The sequence below is a fragment of the Trichomycterus rosablanca genome, chromosome 4, assembly GCF_030014385.1.
Source record: "Trichomycterus rosablanca isolate fTriRos1 chromosome 4, fTriRos1.hap1, whole genome shotgun sequence".
NCBI lineage: Eukaryota > Metazoa > Chordata > Actinopteri > Siluriformes > Trichomycteridae > Trichomycterus > Trichomycterus rosablanca.
The window spans coordinates 16,883,346-16,901,607 of record NC_085991.1 but is presented as its reverse complement, the minus strand read 5'-3'; the positions used below and the strand labels follow the sequence as shown (position 1 = coordinate 16,901,607).

Sequence of the window (18,262 nt, the reverse complement as noted above, 5' to 3'; positions counted from 1 at the left end):
TTAGGCCTACATTTAAGGCAAGGTAGCAAAATTTGTATGATTGTTCATCATTGATATTAATATCTGGGTACCCAGTAGAAAAAAGAACGAAGAGCCATTTTTTGAACGGCTCTTTAAAAGGAACGGAGCCAAAAGATCCGGCTCCTTTCAAAGAGCCATTATTCCCATCCCTACAACATAGTCTGATGTCAAAGAATGGCAAAGTTTTGTCTTACATCTTGAAGGTTTTCTTTGGGTCATTTAGTGAAAGTCACAACACTTGTAACCCTGACTTGTTTTGAGTTATGAGATTTGCAGTATGAATGTAGTTTGGTATTTGTTGGTGATGAAAAGATGGCTGGTCTATAGAATCCACAATTAATGCCAACTTCAGTGGTTATACAGTTTGAAAATGTTTTATGGGATGGTCTGTACTAAAATGACAAATGACACATCCCTAAATGTTTTAAATGTTCTATCAACATGTTTTTTCTATTATATTTTAATTAAAAACAACTATTGTGAGATATATATCCACTTGTCCTGTTTGCATTACACATGAGAGACACGCCCTGCTGTTAAACAAGTAACGAAGTAACGTTTACTCTGAGTACGTTTTAAATGAGTTACTTTTTACTTGAGTAGGTTTTTAGACTAGTAATTTTACTCATATTTAAGTAAAAATTATTTAAAGTAATAGTACTTTTACTTGAGTACAATATTTTAGTACTCTTTCCACCTCTGCCCAATACCTGAGTGTTTGGGATATTATTCAGAAAGCCCTTTCTATATATTCTGAGAGGAATTTGAAAATTTTATCATTGTTTATAGCTTTTTTGAGCACTTCGTTTTTCTTATCATTATTAAATTTATCTCTCAGGTGTTTATACATTTCACATTCAGTTTACATCCTACACATCCTTCTGCTCTACCAAATCTCTCTGCCACTGAGCTAACTCTGGTGTCCATGTTACTTCACCTCTCTTAATTCTTAATATCAAGTGCATTGTCTGTTTTGTATATTTTAAATTCTTGCTCTTTTTGATTAAATTGTTCTTGGTAAATTCATTGTCTTTTGCGATCGCACCTTTCTGTCCTCTGTACCTTGCACTGGCTGACAGGATATATTTTCCTTCCACTTGGTGTCGCTCTGAATCACGTTTCAGCCAAGTGACGTTGCTAAGTGAAAAAAATAATAAAATGCAAAGGGTAACGAGTTGCGCAACGACTCGGCAAAATAGGTGCGTGTGAGAAAACCACGCGGGCCGCACTAACAATGAACTTTGACGTTATGTCGGGGGCCACAAAATATCGGCCTGTGGGCCGCAACTGGCCCGCGGGCCGCGAGTCTGAGACCCCTGATCTATACAGATCTACACTGGGCGTGTCCACATCTGGAGTGAATGTTAAAGACACTGAGTGGTGCTGTGATCATCAGCTCTGCTCTCAGCTCCAGCACACACTGTGACATCATGATGATGTCACAACATTCTACAAGCTCTGATCTGAGCTCCTGTGCTGGCATCGAAGCAGCAGCAGCTAAAATGTTCTGGTTTAAGAAGTTGTGGTGTTGTAGCGTCCTGTCTGATGACGAGGAGCAACGCAGCCTCAGACCCAAACCTGAGAAGAAGGAGAAGAAGAAGAAATGGTGGCGGAGACTCAAAAAGAAGGAGAGGCAGGAGGAGACGACCGTGGAGGAGAATCAGATGATGGGAAATGAGGAGAATGCAGGGATGAGTACACAGGTTCTGCAGGACCAAGGGCAGGAACCAGAGGTACAGGTGATAGAGATGAAAGAGAAGAAACCAGAAGAGCAAAACCTGGTTATAGAAGGGATTGAAGGTACATCTTAAAGGGGTTTTTGAGCTGTGTGGTGTTTAATCCATCATGGTGCTGAATTGGGTTTCATTTCTCCAGCAGATCCACTTCAGGCTGTCGTTCTGGAGAACGTCTTCAGGTCCTCATCTAATGAAGTGGTGCAGCAACATAATGTCCAGGACGAGCACGTTCTGATTGCTCCCACATTCATAATTCAACCTGGAGAGCATGGGAGACTGATGGAGACCATGTTGGAGAATCAAGGTGGATTATTTTCAGATCTAGATCTTCATCCTGGTGAGTAGATGAAGGCTGGAGTGTTCCTGTAACGTGTGTGTGTGTTGTGTAGGCGTGTCCGTGCCCGCTGGTGCTCCTGTGTCCCCGGTCTACATGCTGAAGCTGAAGAGAACGAGCTGCTGGACTGTGCGCCCTGTACTGGTGCTGCCATCCTCAAAATATGTCTCATCAGCTCTGCTGTGTTCTGCAGCGCTGTGGCGTCCTTCAGAACATCCTCGCTCCACAGGGATCGTTTTTCCTGATCATCTGGAGAACCTGGAGAAGATGGAATGAAGAACCTCTGAACGACACGATGAGCACCAGAAACTTTCCTTCATCAAAATAAAAATAAAAAACATAAAAAAATAAACTGCTGGTTTAAGTTTAGTTGCTTATTAAAGGTGAACTGATGAAAGTTTACTCGCTCCTGGGATCGTAAACAAGGTGGAAACATCTGAAGAACATGGAGGAACCAAACTGAACTGCCATCTTCAGATGTTCTTCTGCATTTTTGTCAGTGGTGCTTCCCACTCTATATAAAGAGTGATCTGATCTGTGGAGGCTGCAGAAATAACAACAGGTTCAACATGTTCTCCCATGTCAGGACTTTTTTGGAGGGACCGCTGGGTCCTTCTTTACCTCCCTGATTTAGGAGGGTTCAAAGTCATACCAAACTTCTTCTCTTTTAGAAGTATTGAGGACACGGTGATGCTGGACATTTAAATCCTTAATTATTGTTTTATATTCTTGTTATAATTTGATAGTGGAGATTCAGAAGTGGTTCCTCAGACCTCATGGTTTGTTTTTGTCCTGACGGTGCAGCGTAAATTATTATTATTTTATTAGTAATAAAATAATAATAGCATTAATAATAATAAAGTATGAATAACAATATTAACAACAACAGCATTAACAGGATGGTATTCCAGAAAGCGGGTTAAGCAATCAAGCCGGGTAAGTTAACTCAGAATTAACGGAAACCCGAGGTTTTCTGTTCCAGAAACCGAGATTAAAGAGAGTCAGTGTCAGTTACTACAGCAACTTACGCGTGTCTTTTCCTCAAGGATCCAGTGAATAACAAAGCACAAATTAGAGTCATTAGACTCAGATTAGACATCCTGTCATTTCCTGATGAATTTATTTGTGAACGTTACCATTTTCATCACAGACAATTATGGGAGAGTGGGGACGGTTGCAAGAAGTGGCAGTTCCAACATTGCTTATTTTTCCAGTCAGGAATGAGGGACTGGTGGGTGGCTTCTTTACAAATCTTCAGGTAGGTTAACACAAGTTTGGATGTTAGTGTTGCTCATTAATAAAAAAAAAGTACTTATGCAGCCGATAATTGCACATTATGTAATGCACGGTTTCTTTATTGTAACAGATGATACCCAAATAAAACTTTAAAAGGTTCTCTTAAAAGTCATCTTTGTGTATTTATTGTTAAGCTTATCTAGATGGTGTTAGACTGCAAATCAGCAAGTGCAAACTAATAGTTTAATTTTTACATTTGTATTTGAAAAAGTCAATAAAAAAAAGAAACCTTTTTGTCATAAAGTTTGTACTCTTATTTAGCTTCTACAGGCAGATGGGGTAGATGAAAACTCTCACTCATGACTCCTGATGATACTGGCTATACAGACATGATAATGAAGGCTGCAAGTCATGGGGGTAAAAATCTATTCATAGCCCCAGTTCAAGAAGAACTCAGCACAAATCCCCTACAACTAACTGATGAAGCATCCAGTAGCATGCCAAAAGCCACCTGCCAGAAGTGTGGAGTTGGAGTTCCCTTGCAGCTCCTGAACAAACACATCAAGTCCTGTGACATCATTGATATTAGCAGATATTAACATGGAGAGAAAATGTAAGAATTATTTGTTTAAACATTTGTTAGCATGTTATTTGGTACAGTCTTCCAAAGTACTATCACATACCAACACAAAATCAACAGGCTCAAGGACGGATTAAGGATAGTCTGGGCCCCTGGGCAAAAAGTTGGGGCCCCAAAAGCATGGCTAGGGCCCCCAAGAGGCCCTGGGGTCAAAGTCCCTAATAGTCAGAGGATCCTTAAAATGGAGGGCCCTCGGAAATAAAAAATATATTGTATCATAAATGTTGATAGGCATCGCAAAATGTTTTGGGCCCCCTGACCTCAAGGGCCCCTGGGCGCTGGCCCCACTGGCCCGGTCAGTAATCCAGCCATGAACAGGCTCACCAAAAGCACCAACTAGTGATGTTTGATCAAAGAGTCACAAGAAAGAGCATCAGTGATGTGCAGTATTAGTATGTTAAAGATGAGAAAGACCTGAATCACTTTTTCATGCTATGTTTTCAATGCAGGAACTTCTTCAGCGTATTACATGACCACATGATGATGATGACGATGATGATTTTTCAGGTGACACCAAAAGCGAGAGTTCATTGCCAATGGTACGTTTACAGAGTACACTGAACTGCAATTAAAATATTATTTGGGTAACTGTCAGTTACTTTACTGTTTAAATATGCAGCATAAATTTTATATGTGGATGTATTTGTAAAAGTACATTTGTCATTTGCTGTTTTCAGCTCAGTAGTCTTAACTGGTCTTGTTCTACAACCTTTTGGGGGTTTTTTAAGCAACAAGAATTAGACTAACCAGTTGAGTGTAAGCCGTTAGTGTCGTAGTTGATCATTTGAGCCCTTCCAACGAAAAACCATATATCAACCATTTGTCCTGTTTGGGAGAAATCAATTTTTTTCTTTTTTTTTTACATTAAAAAACTAAAATGTGCTTTATGCAGACTTGCATTTATTCATTCATGAAGGTGATTAGAAATAACACTTATAATAATGCTTTATATTATTGGTTTTATTTTATAGAATGTGGAAGAACAGTTTATCTCCACTGCCAAAATCAATTCATGGAAAAACAGTATATGTGACATTAACAAATATATTAGTTCTAACCTTTATTCTTTGCATTTAATTAACCATTAATCTTTTATATATGACATATAATGCATATACAGTCAGTTTTAAGTGTGATTTCTGTAGATGATTAACTTATTTGCATTCAGAAATACATCATGAAAACATACTAGGCACTTTCTTTTTAATAGAACTCAATTTAGGATTTTTACATTACATAAACAATACATAAAACACCCCCACTAAAACCTCCATGAAACATAACTAATATAAAACAATGTAATATTAAGTGAAATTTAGATCAATCTGATTATTATTCACATTCCAGAGATTCATAAAAAGATCGAGCAGAAGTTGGTAAGTAGTCCAGCATTGTCATGAGGTCCTGGTGCTTCTCATTCTTGATTGGCCCTTGGATAGTGTCTGCTGAAAACTGGTGCTTGAGGCCTAGCTCCTCGTTTTGATTTAGTGACTGCCCATGTCTTCCACCCTTCATACTGACTATGGCTCTGTCTGGTATGCACATTCCAGGGATCATCAGCTGAAATGCATATTGCAAATGAATATAAGTAGACTAAATAGTCAGACAGACAGACAGACAGATAGATAGTTAGACAGACAGACAGACAGACAGACAGACAGATAGATAGACTTTATTAATAACAGAGGGAAACTCAAGGCATCCAGTAGCAAATCCACATTGCAAAAAAAAAAAAGTAAAAATAAACGTAGCAGAAACACTATATAACTATAAATACCGGTAGAGGAACTGGACTGATAATCATTAAAATAGTGCAAGTATGCAGAAAAGTAAATAGCAGTGCAAATATGCAAATAAGTGGTGGACAGTAGTATGTACATGTAAAGATTTTAAGGTGCTGCATAATGTAATAGGCATATAGTTACAGTAATAGTAAAAACTAATATATACTAATATATAAACTATTGTAGTGTAACATAATAGTAGAAATATAATATAAATAAATATAATATAGTGGGCATGTATACAGGGGTATGCTAATATACTATGTGGTAGTGCATGATATTAAGTTAATATAATTGTCACACTGCTAGCCTCTGTGTGCTCATATGTGCCACGCCCCCCTTCTCCGTGAGCACACTCACTCCTGCCATGCCTCACTCCTGTTTGGTACTCCTGAGCAATCAGCCCTAGCTGATCCTAATCAGGGACCATTTAAAAGGAGAGCTGAGGAACAGGCTGGCGGTGGTTAATTTGGTTTGGATTTGTTTCATGGTTACTCTGTTTGACTGATGTATCTCTGTCTGTTTCATATAGATCCTGATCTATTCTGGTTTGTTCTTGTCTTTGCCTTTGTCATGTTTAGTCTGTTTAGTTATGTTGCACTCTTGTCTGTTCCTTAGCCTTAGCCTTCTGTCTGTTTAGCCCTGTTAGTCTGTTTAGTCCTGTTCAGTCTGTTTAGCCCAGTTAGTCTGTTTAGCCCAGTTAGTCTGTTTAGTCCTGTTCAGTCTGTTTAGTCCTGTTCAGTCTGTTTAGTCCTGTTCAGTCTGTTTAGCCCTGTTAGTCTGTTTAGCCCTGTTAGTCTGTTTAGCCCTGTTCAGTTTGTCATAGCCCATACTGCGTGACAGAATAACCCCCCAAAAATAGGACACAGCGAGATGTCTTTTGTTCAGGTGTTCCCTTATTTTCCCGCTACTAATGCTCGTGACCGTCCCATGTCCACGTTAGGAGCCAGCCAAAATTCTTATGGTCCTGTTTCTTGTTTCGACTCCAAGGGCTCCGGGGGTCTCTCTGTTTGTTTGCCGGCTTCTGTCCCATGTACTCAAGTTCGGGTCGGCCCTCCTGCCACCCAGACAGAGTCGAACAGTTTCAAGTCCTCTCCAGTTCAGGTTCCTGTCAAAATTCCAAGCTTCACGTTCAAGACTGCAGAGTTTGAGCCACCGGCTCCTTCTGACGGCTCTTCCTATGCTATGAGGCCGTCACCAAGTTCCAAGCAGCTGATTTCGGACGCCTCTCCAGTGTTTTCGCAGCCGAGCCCAGTCTCTCCAGGGTCCAAACAGCTGACTTCTGACGCATATCTAGGGTCCAAGCAGCTGATTTCGGACACCTCTCCAGTGTTTTCGCAGCTGAGTCCAGTTTCTCCAGGGTCCAAACAGCTGACTTCTGACGCATATCCAGGGTCCAAGCAGCTGATTTCGGACGCCTCTCCAGTGTTTTCGCAGCCGAGTCCAGTCTCTCCAGGGTCCAAACAGCTGACTTCTGATGCATATCCAGGGTCCAAGCAGCTGATTTCGGACGCCTCTCCAGTGTTTTCGCAGCTGAGTCCAGTTTCTCCAGGGGTCCTAACAGCTGACTTCTGACGCATATCCAGGGTCCGAGCAGCTGATTTCGGACGCCTCTCCAGTGTTTTCGCAGCTGAGTCCAGTCTTTCCAGGGTCCAAACAGCTGACTTTTGACGCATATCCAGGGTCCAAGCAGCTGATTTCGGACACCTCTCCAGTGTTTTTGCAGCCGAGTCCAGTCTCTCCAGGGTCCAAACAGCTGACTTTTGACGCATATCCAGGGTCCAAGCAGCTGATTTCGGACGCCTCTCCAGTGTTTTTGCAGCTGACTTCGGACGCCTCTCCAGGGTCCACGCAGCTGAATGATGTTTCTCCAGTGTTTTCGCAAGTGACTTTGGACACCTCTCCAGGGTTCTCACAGCTGTTTCAAGGAGTTTCTCAAGGGTTTTTGCAGCTGATTCCGGACGCCTCTCCAGGGTCCTCACAGCTGAATCAAGGAGATTCTCAAGGATTTGTGCAGCTGATTAATGACGTTTCTCCAGTGTTTTCACAATTGACTTTGGACGCCTCTCCAGGGTCCTCACAGCTGAATCAAGGAGATTCTCAAGGATTTGTGCAGCTGATTAATGACGTTTCTCCAGTGTTTTTGCAGATTATTCAGGACGCCTCTTCGCCAGGGTCCTCGCAGCTGACTCCGGACGCCTCTTCTCAAGGGTCCTCGCAGCTGGTTCCGGACGCCTCTTCGTCAAGGTCCTCGCAGCTGACTCCCGAAGCGTCTTCGCCAGGCTCCACGCAGCTGACTCCCGAAGCCTCTTCGCCAGGCTCCACGCAGCTGACTCCCGAAGCCTCTTCGCCAGGCTCCACGCAGCTGACTCCCGAAGCCTCTTCGCCAGGCTGCACGCAGCTGGTTTCTGTCTTCAAGTCGGCGCCCTCTGATGGCGCTTCTGTTTCTGAGTTGGCGCTTCCTGACAGCGCTCCTGTTTTCGTGTTGGCACCCCTAGGTGCTTCCGGCTCCTCGACAGCGTCCCCCGACTGTGCCTCTGGATTTCTGTCGGCAGCCTGCGTCCCACCATTTTTATCACGCCTGCCTGAGGACATCCTTAATGACTTCAAATTTACCCCGCAGGGCCCAGGACCTCCTTGTTTTTGTTTTTTAAGGCACTCCAGGTGTAGTGCCTTTGGGAGGGGCATCTGTCACACTGCTAGCCTCTGTGTGCTCATATGTGCCACGCCCCCCTTCTCCGTGAGCACACTCACTCCTGCCATGCCTCACTCCTGTTTGGTCCTCCTGAGCAATCAGCCCCAGCTGATCCTAATCAGGGACCATTTAAAAGGAGAGCTGAGGAACAGGCTGGCGGGGGTTAATTTGGTTTGGATTTGTTTCATGGTTACTGTGTTTGACTGATGATGTTTAGTTATGTTGCACTCTTGTCTGTTCCTTAGCCTTAGCCTTCTGTCTGTTTAGCCCTGTTAGTCTGTTTAGTCCTGTTCAGTCTGTTTAGCCCAGTTAGTCTGTTTAGCCCAGTTAGTCTGTTTAGTCCTGTTCAGTCTGTTTAGTCCTGTTCAGTCTGTTTAGCCCTGTTAGTCTGTTTAGCCCTGTTAGTCTGTTTAGCCCTGTTCAGTTTGTCATAGCCCATACTGCGTGACAATAATATACAATGGTATATTATATAGTATTATAACATTATATTTCCACATATACAATATATAAAAAAATTACTATGTGTAATAATGCTAATGTTGTGCATAAAACATGTTCTAAAGGCAGAAGTATACACACATAGAAACACATAGTTACATTATCAGATACCTGTGAGTTTGAACCACATCACTGAGGTGATCTGTAGTCCAGTGGTTCGTTTAAGGACAGAGTCTGGTAGCAGCCTGAAATCATCACACTTTATCTCAATGACTGAATGGGTTTTGTGGTAACATCTCAGTAACATCAGAGGGTGTATAAAGTGTAGACACTTTGCGTCTTCTTTCAATTACAGAGAAGGCACGATCACATGGAAGAAAAGAATGACCAGAGACCATAAACTTCTGTTCAATCTGAGTAAAGTAACACCGTGATATGAGCATTGACATTAAATTGAGCATCCAGTTGTTGTTTTGGCCACAACACCTGTCGCTATATATGACAAGCTTGTGCTCCTTGGATATGGGCAGTTGAGTAAAATTTGTCTAAACCCACTTATAAACACAGCAAGCAACTTCAACAGATCCTCTGTGTGCAATCCCCTCATGCCACACACACATGGTTGCTGGTTCTTCTGTCCCAAGTTCTTGGATACACAAGTTGTAATTTGCCAACTGCCTCTGGTAGTAGATGTTGGAATGAGTCAGATTGGGTGTGTAAATGACACCTTGTAAATCAATACAAATTACATGGCAATTACTGTTTACTTTAGCCCACTCTGTATCAGCCTGAAGTTAGGTGTAGGCTTTCTCAGCTTTCCGATGGTGTAGCTCACTTTCAGTTAACACTTTTTTCCTTTCCTCTTCGGATGACACAGTTGACAATTTCATAAAAAAAGCATCACATCTTGAACATGTCACTTCTGGGTTGGCCAAATGTAAGGATCTGCTGCTTGAAAATGTCACGATACAGCCAGAATTTAGCTGGAGAAAAGGAATTCTTCTCTTTATACAATTTGTACAGACGTAGTAAATTCAGATCAGGACTTAGATATTCCCTTTCAACATCACCCCTAAGTCTCGAATAGTGGTTCTGCTGCCTTGGAAAAGACAATATGTGCTCACTGATGCTTTGTTTTACTGTAGACTGTATCCGATGTGGCCTAAAGGTCAATATGACACACATGCATTAGGTTCAGGATGATTTTAGAATTTTAGTTGTATGCATAAGTTTGAACACTCCTGGCCAAAATACATGTTCTTCTACAGAGGAGACATGACAATTTTCAGAAAATCTTAGAGCATTTCTATTTACTTAATGAGTTTAGCATTTGGAGAAAAACTAAGACATAAAAAATTTAATATGGCAGAACATTTAGACAGAACATTTATTATCTTTTTAAATTTCTATGTTTCTGATGGAGGGCTTGATGATGGCTATACATTAACAAATGGGCTGCATGCTATAACTGAACTTCAGCAAGGTGAGTTGTTATTGGTGGAGCTAAACCCCACTCAAATAATATCTGATAAAATGGCCAGAGAGCGTAGAAGGAATGTGTACATAATAACCTGGCAACTCAGTATACACACTGAAGTAGCAAAAAAACTGGTACACCAGTCTACTACTTGGGAGGTCTCCCACAGGGCATGGACTACACAAGCCTGTTGAAATAGTCTGTAGGCAACGAACACCATACGTTCTGCAGAATGGTCCACAATCTTGCACCACAGCACGTTGCATGGTATCCCTTAGGTGGGAATGACAAAACCCCAAACTCAGATGAGTGTTCTAACCATAATTTGCCATTCTAGATGTGTTTGTCGGCGCATTGTCCTTTTAGGAAAAGGCCAGACCCATATAAATGAATGCAGGACATGAACGGATGTAACTCATCAGAAAGGCACACACAGTGTTCACCTGTTAGAGATGTTCGTAGATGTACCAGCTAAACAAACCCCATACCATTATGCAGCCACCACCAGCCTATGTATTTTAAGGTGATCGATCGTGATCTATTTGCTTACTGTACTTACACACAGGAATTTGTCCTCAGCATTTAACCCATCCGTGCAGTGAAACACACACACACACACACACACACATATAAACATACACTAGTGGAGTGAGCACACGTGCCCAGAGCGGTGGGCAGGCCTGTCCACAGCGCCCGGGGAGGAGTAGTTGGGTGCCTTCCCCAAGGGCACTAAAGCCATATCATTGGCGGGACCGGGAATCGAACCGGGGACCTTCAGGGCGCAAGGCTCGTTCCTTAACCACAAGCCTACGACTGCCACTTTTGCATCTGTGCCAGTTTTTTTGCGCACTACAATGTATACACTCACTTATGTAAACACTCACAATAACAAGTAAAAGGTGCATTACCTATCATGTTTGCCTCGTCCATCTTCTAAAGGAAACCTAGCCTCAGTAGCCCGGTCTGACTCAAGTCCTTCATTTTGCCCTAACTCACATTTGTGCAACTTTTCCTGAATAACCTGTCCAAACAATAAACTAGGAACATAATATCTACATAATTTCCTATTGTTACTAATAGAAACATTAAATTTACAATATAAAGCTTATATAGTCTAACATACCTGTAAGCGACTGTTTGTCAGCTGATAGACTGACATGAATGTTGTCTTGCAAACATTTAGTCTCTGCCCTGCTTGCTGAATATAATAGAAAAAACTCTGATGTTTTCTGTGCTCACTGTTTTCGTTGGAGCGTCTTCGCCTCACTTGGTGCTAGAAAGCAGGCAGCACTAATGTTACATTAATTATTTATGATTACTGTTCTTAAATTAAACTATGTAAATCATCATTTTAATCTTAGGTCAGTTTGGGGTCTGATCCCTGGACATGAAATCCCATGTACTGCACTATTTTCTGTGTGCCAACACACTTCAACTGACCAGATCAGTACCAAGCTTTTATCTGAGTTGAGTTGTTTTAAGCAGGGAAGACTGAAGGGCAGGGGTGTTCAAGACTGAGGGTTTACTTACTACTACTATAAAGAAATATATATTCTAAACTAGTTTGAGGATCACCTGAATCTTTTAAATGCAATATGCCATGACTTCTTTTCAAGACAGCAACACAACCAGACAGTTTTTACAATGTAACTGTTCACTTTTACTTTACTTTCACTTTCATCTCCTACAGCATTGTTTTACAGCCTATGTACAACATCAACGGTGTAACAATATATGCAAAGTTGTCAGCATTGATTAAAGATTGCAATTACATGGCTCACCTGTTCCATGCCCGAGAGAATCAAAGCTTGCTGCTTCTCATATGTACCGGAGTAAAACAGCATGAAGTTGTAGCTTGCGCGTATCAGTGAGTCTGACACACTGCCGCTTACAGCCACTCCCACACACTTTGCCCTTGTGAGCATAATACTGTACATTACAACAAAAGTTAGAAACAAGTAACATCCAGATAAACGCTGATCGTTTGTGCGTAAACACAATGTATAACGTTATATTAATGTTGCCACGTGAGTGTAGTTTTATAAGGCCCACAAAGAGTGGAGTAGAGTAAAAGAGTCGCTAGCGTCTAGATGTTCAGCTTCATGAGGTACTTATACGGTTATTCCACTTACATCTTTTGGTGGATTTTTCCCTGGTTTTTCTTCTCCCTTTCTGTTAATATATGGTTTTCCTGCATTGCGTAGCATCTTTCTTTCTTTGTCTTTCCATGTGTTCATTTTCAGCTTTCTTTATTTCACTATATTTAACCGATTTTCGTCAGCCGCACTTAGTACCACTGCTTGTCCGTCTATTTTTGGCAGCGGAGATAAACGGTTTTTCCGCGTGGGCACAATTTCAAGTTTAAAGTATGACCCTAATTAATGGACTATGTTGTAGTGACTGGCTTAATATTAAATAAAGAATATCAAACAATGCCATGCCATGCCTAAGTGATTTTTACAAAAAATGTCACATGTACGGTTTTTCGTCAGAAGGGCTCAAATGTGAAAGTTACATAGGACCCAGGGGCAAAGCTCCAACAGTCTTTTTTTTTTTTTTTTTTTTTTTTTGTAAATCTACATTTGATGCTGACTATAATCTTAGAGTTGGTTCTTATTCTTATTGTACTAAGTCTGTTTGTGGATAAATTTAAATAAACAGAGTGACCAACAGGCATTATTTCTGACGTACAATGTGGAGCAGTATATAAAAACCTGAGTTCCAGTGTTTGAAAGTAATAATTGTTAGATATGACCTATTCAGTGCCAAATTATAGAACTTTTGCCAAGAGATCATCAAGCTAACATATGCGTCCCATGTCTATGGTTTGGTGAGGGTAAGCCAAATATGATCACATTCCTGAACGCTCTCGTGGCAGAGCTTTAGGATCTGGAACGAACTGGAATTAAATAGAAAGACTCCGAAAACAAAGAACACACAAGTAAAGTTTATTGGCTTAGTGTGACTTCTGCCTCCACACTGCTGGTGGTCCTTATGCTTAGGAGACACCAGAACCACCTTGTAGGTCAGAGAAAGATTTTAAACAATAAATGTTGGCAACACCTGCTGAACCAGTAATTGGTGTGAAGGACCTATCCCCTCTGATGGAACTTAAGAATTGTAACATGATCACAGGTTTTGTTCTGGAGTACCAACACAGTGTCTGCTTAGGACCCACTAGACAGCTTGCAGCTCTCTTAGACAGTGAGCATAATTAAACCACCAGTTGAGGTCACAAAGGCACCAAGGTCAATCAATGACCAAAAATATTGGAAAGCAAGTGAATGGAGGTAATTTTTTGCTCTTGTATGCAATACCTGTCTTGAACAAAATTTTAAAGAACAAATATTGGAATCATCTATTTTTATTATTTTGTGCACTGCACATTCTTCTCCAGGATGCCATCAAAGTGAGTCAAGTAGATATGACAAAACAAGCTCTTCATAAGTTTGTGTTTAACTATATGGCGCTACTAATGTTTCTTTTAATGTTCATTTGTTAATGCACCTGGCAGAAAGTGTGCAGAACTGGGGGCCACTGTGGGCAACATCAACATTTCCATTTACATTGTTTAATGGAACTCTCTTTAGGTTGTTTAATGGAACAACGCATGTGCCTACTCAGATAGTAAAGAGATTCCTCAGTTGGAGAAGCTTATCCAGAAAAGAAAAAATGCTTTAAGTGATCAACAGCAGTTATTTAATATACTTTAAAAAATATACCAAACATTTATTTTAAAAAGCAAGTATTTGAGAAGTATATTAAATTAAATGAAAATGAATTAAATGAAAGATACAAACAAGTTCTTGTAGAAGCTCTACAGGCAGAAACAGATATCAGTTATCAGTTTGTTTATTTTGCACACTGCTGTAGGGAGGAAAAGTAAACACATGATGGCAGACTCCATCTACCTTCTGTCAAACACAGTGCTCAAAGCTGTACTGTTGAAGAAGTTGAAGAGAGGAAAAGGTTCAGACAAATATAAGAATGATAGCAGTCTTCGGCCTACATTATTCCATGTAACAAAGGCGAAATTACATTGTTTAGTTTCTTTACAAAATCATCTTAATAATGATTAATTACAAAAACAAAGTAAATGCTTCAAACCATGCTTACTGACATAAGATAAAACAATACATGGTTTGTATGCGGAGTCATATTCATGTGATGTATTTTCCTGTATCACAAACACTATATAGATAAAAGTATTGGGGCATCGACACATTACACCTACAGGAGCTTTTATGACATTCTATTCTTAATCCATTGGCATTAATATGGAGTTGCTTCCCTATTTGCAGTCATAACAGGTTCAACTGTTCTGGGAAAGCTTTCTACAAGATTTTGGAGTGTCTCTGTGAGAATTTTTGCCCATACATACAGAACAAGATCAGATACTGATGTTGGACAAGAGGGCCTGGCTTAGAACCTTTGTTCTAGTTCATCCCAAAGGTGTTAGATGGGATTAAGGTCAGGGCTCTGTGTGGCCAGTAAAGTTCTTACACACCAAACTCACTCAACCATAGCTTTATGGATCTTGCTTTGTGCACTGAGGCACAGTCCTGCTGAAACAGAAAGTGAAATTGAAACTGTTCCCACAAAGCTGGAAGCATACAATTGCCCCAAACATCTAGTATGCTGAAGTATCAACATTTCTTTTCAATTGAGCTAAGAGGCCTAGACCAGTGCCTCAAAAGCAACCCCATATCATTAGGCGATCCCTTCTGAAACAAACTTTACAGTTGGCACAATGCAGTCAGGCAGGTAACGTTCTCCTGGCATTTGCCCCAAATACTCTGGCGTCAGACTGCCAGATAGAAAAGCATGATTCATCACTTTTTATCAGATAGAATGTTTTTTATCTATGTTTGTGAAATGAACACAGTGTATTTGATTAAAATATTCAATATGGCTGAGTGATTAATGTAAAGCAATAATTTCATCCCCCACTTAAATCAACTGAGAATAGGAGGAGTTTGTATAGAACTGTATAGAAGCACAATTACCCCATCCTTCCTTCACTTCTCACAATACAAGAAATACATATCAGAAAACCTTGTGAATCTGAAGATCTCCTCTGCTACAGTATCAGATTCTGCTCTGTATTACTGTGCCATGACGCCCACAGTAACAGGAAACTCCACAATGCTGTACAAAAACCAGTGTATACAGATCACAGACTGAGTATCACATTATCTTCTGAGCTTTAGGTTCACCTACCCTGTAGTCCTTCTTTATCTGGCCATGTTATAAGCTATACCTACAATATAAATAAATGTTGTGGGTATACAATTACTGATTACTGTAAAAGATTCACTAAGAAGATGCAAGTTCTTACAAACATTTGATTGCAGTTGGTACTGCAAAGGGTGACACAACCGGTTAGTTTTTACATGGATGTCAGGTTTTAAATTGAAGTTTTATCTTTAATAAATGGAATAAATGCATTTTGTGCCATGATGTCTTTATCTTACATAAAAATAGTGGGATCTGAAAGATTAAAATGTGACAAATTAGCAAAAATATAAAGGGAAAGAAATCTGTATAAGGTTATTATTAGAATTCTTCAGCTAGCCAATCATGTTGCAGCTGTATGCATTGTATAGACATTGGTTAATAGCTACAGTTAATTACTTTGACTCTGGGCTACAATCAACAGCTGCAATCAAAATTGTTCAAACCCCCAATGCAAATTAGATTTATTAGCACCATTTGCAAACTTTCAGCTGTTTACAATAAACCAATGAAACAAGAACAATTAAAATAGCTTAACATAACATCAACACAAAAGCCACTTTTAATGACTACTGCAGGCTGAATTTTTCAACCCCCTGAATACAATCCCTCATTAGAGCACATTTACAAATCAGATGTTGTCTCAAGCACATCTGATGCAACTTATCAAGGGTTTAGTTGCATCAGATATTTTATTAAGGTCAAACACATGAAATACCTGGACTGGCTCGGGTTTGTTTACTGTGATGTTTGATTGTTGTAGTGAGGAAAAGTGGACACATGATGGCAGAATGTATCTACATTATTCTAGACAGAGCTGTACTGAAGGAAAGGAAAGCTGAAGAAAGGAAATGGTTCAGACATTACATAAGAAATTATAGCAGACTTTGAATTACATGATTCTGCAGTTCAGCCATGTCAGTGCTTGATTACTTCTACATCGTTTTCCTTCTTTTAGGTAAGAAATCACATTTCAGATATCGTTTTAACTACCTTTAATATTTTATTGCCCATTAGCAGAGTACAGATTTACTATCAGTTTATTTAATCTATAATTAAAATGTATGTTAAAGTATGATTTGATGGTGGAGCCCCAGAAGGCTACTTAACAACTGTTTAAATAATTTAAATTAACTTTTCTTTTTTCCCCAACAGGTTATAACTCAGCACAGGAAATTAAATCTGTTTCTACCATTAAGAATGAATTGGAGGGAAATTATGTTATTTTATCCTGCAGTTACAGTGGAGGATACAGTACAAATAATAACCTGCAGTGGTATCGTCAGTTCTCCACATTCAGACCAGAGTTCATTATTCGGGTTAGTGAGCTTGATAAAGAAGCTGCAGTTTCTGTTTTTTTTGTAAAGATAAATGAAGATAAAAATCGAGTGGATCTAAACATCTCTTCTGCTGCTGTATCAGATTCTGCTCTCTACTACTGTGCTCTGCAGCCCACAGTGACAGGAAATCATACTATACTGTACAAAAACCAAACACCTAAAATCAGTGAGCTCTGTTATACCTGAATGGTGTTGCTGGAATATAAACCTGTACTTTTCTTCTCATGTTTTGGTTTGCAGGCAAAACCTGTATGTCCATGATTACTTCCAGTGACCCTTCATTCTTTAATATAGGAGTCTGGTGAACACTGTCACTGTATATCAGGGGTCACCAACTTTTTTGAAACTGAGAGCTACTTTAAGGTTACCAAGTAATACGAAGGGCTACTTGTTTGATACAAACTTCCTGAATACCATGAAGTTGCACGGTTCACCTTTAATGATAATATTATATAATTTTTTAGGAACTTTAAGGAACCTGTTTTAACACTACATTTGTAACATTTTTGAACAAATCATGAACTCGGTCACTTTTGAAGTAATCTCCAAATCTGTAGCATTTTTAACAAAAGCACATCTGTTACACTTTCTGAACAAATTATTTTTCACATTTTTGTACGATTTTTGAGTTTAATGTTGCCATGGTGTTTCACTGAAAACATCTGTTATCTCTTTCTTTGTCTGTAAATGTCTGTTAGTGGGAAGACTGGCATTGTGTGACACCCACAAAGTGTGGTCACATTTGTTGGATTATGTTTGTATGGATTATAAACTTCTTTCAAGACAGTTTTAACTGTGGCGTCTAAGAATGTCCATTAGGGGGAGCGTCATGATTTGCTGATGTTTGTCACTCTGTCTCTCAGACTTGAGAGGCATTTGTGAAGACAAGCCGTGACTCCTCGTGTCTCATTTATTTCACCCTGTTTACAGGTGAGAAATGTAATAAAACTTACATTAACTTCATGGGTAAATTGTGAGTGATATATATTTTCAAGTGGATGTATAAATTAATTATACTTAGTGGTGTTTATGATGTGAATGTTATTAATGGAGATGACACTAATGAACCACCTACTTTATATTTATACTGATCAGCCAAAACATTAAACCACCTCCTTGTTTCTACACTCACTGTCAATTTTATCAGCTTCACTTACCATATAGAAGCACTTTGTAGTTCTACAGTTACTGAGTGGATCAGACACAGCAGTGCTGATGGAGTTACAGATCTACACTGGGCGTGTCCACATCTGAAGTGAATGTTAAAGACACTGAGTGGTGCTGTGATCATCAGCTCTGCTCTCAGCTCCAGCACACACTGTG

The 18,262-nt window shown here is 40.0% G+C and overlaps 1 protein-coding gene across 1 annotated transcript; it reads left to right on the top strand.

Moving 5' to 3' along the window:
• The first annotated feature begins 1,451 nt into the window (after window positions 1–1,451).
• Window positions 1,452–2,443, top strand: LOC134311856 (uncharacterized). The gene is made up of 3 exons (XM_062993508.1): window positions 1,452–1,821; window positions 1,900–2,061; window positions 2,147–2,443. Exons 1-3 carry the CDS (start codon window positions 1,452–1,454, stop codon window positions 2,365–2,367), a joined length of 753 nt encoding a protein of 250 aa, XP_062849578.1. The 3' UTR covers window positions 2,368–2,443.
• The last annotated feature ends 15,819 nt before the right edge of the window (window positions 2,444–18,262 follow it).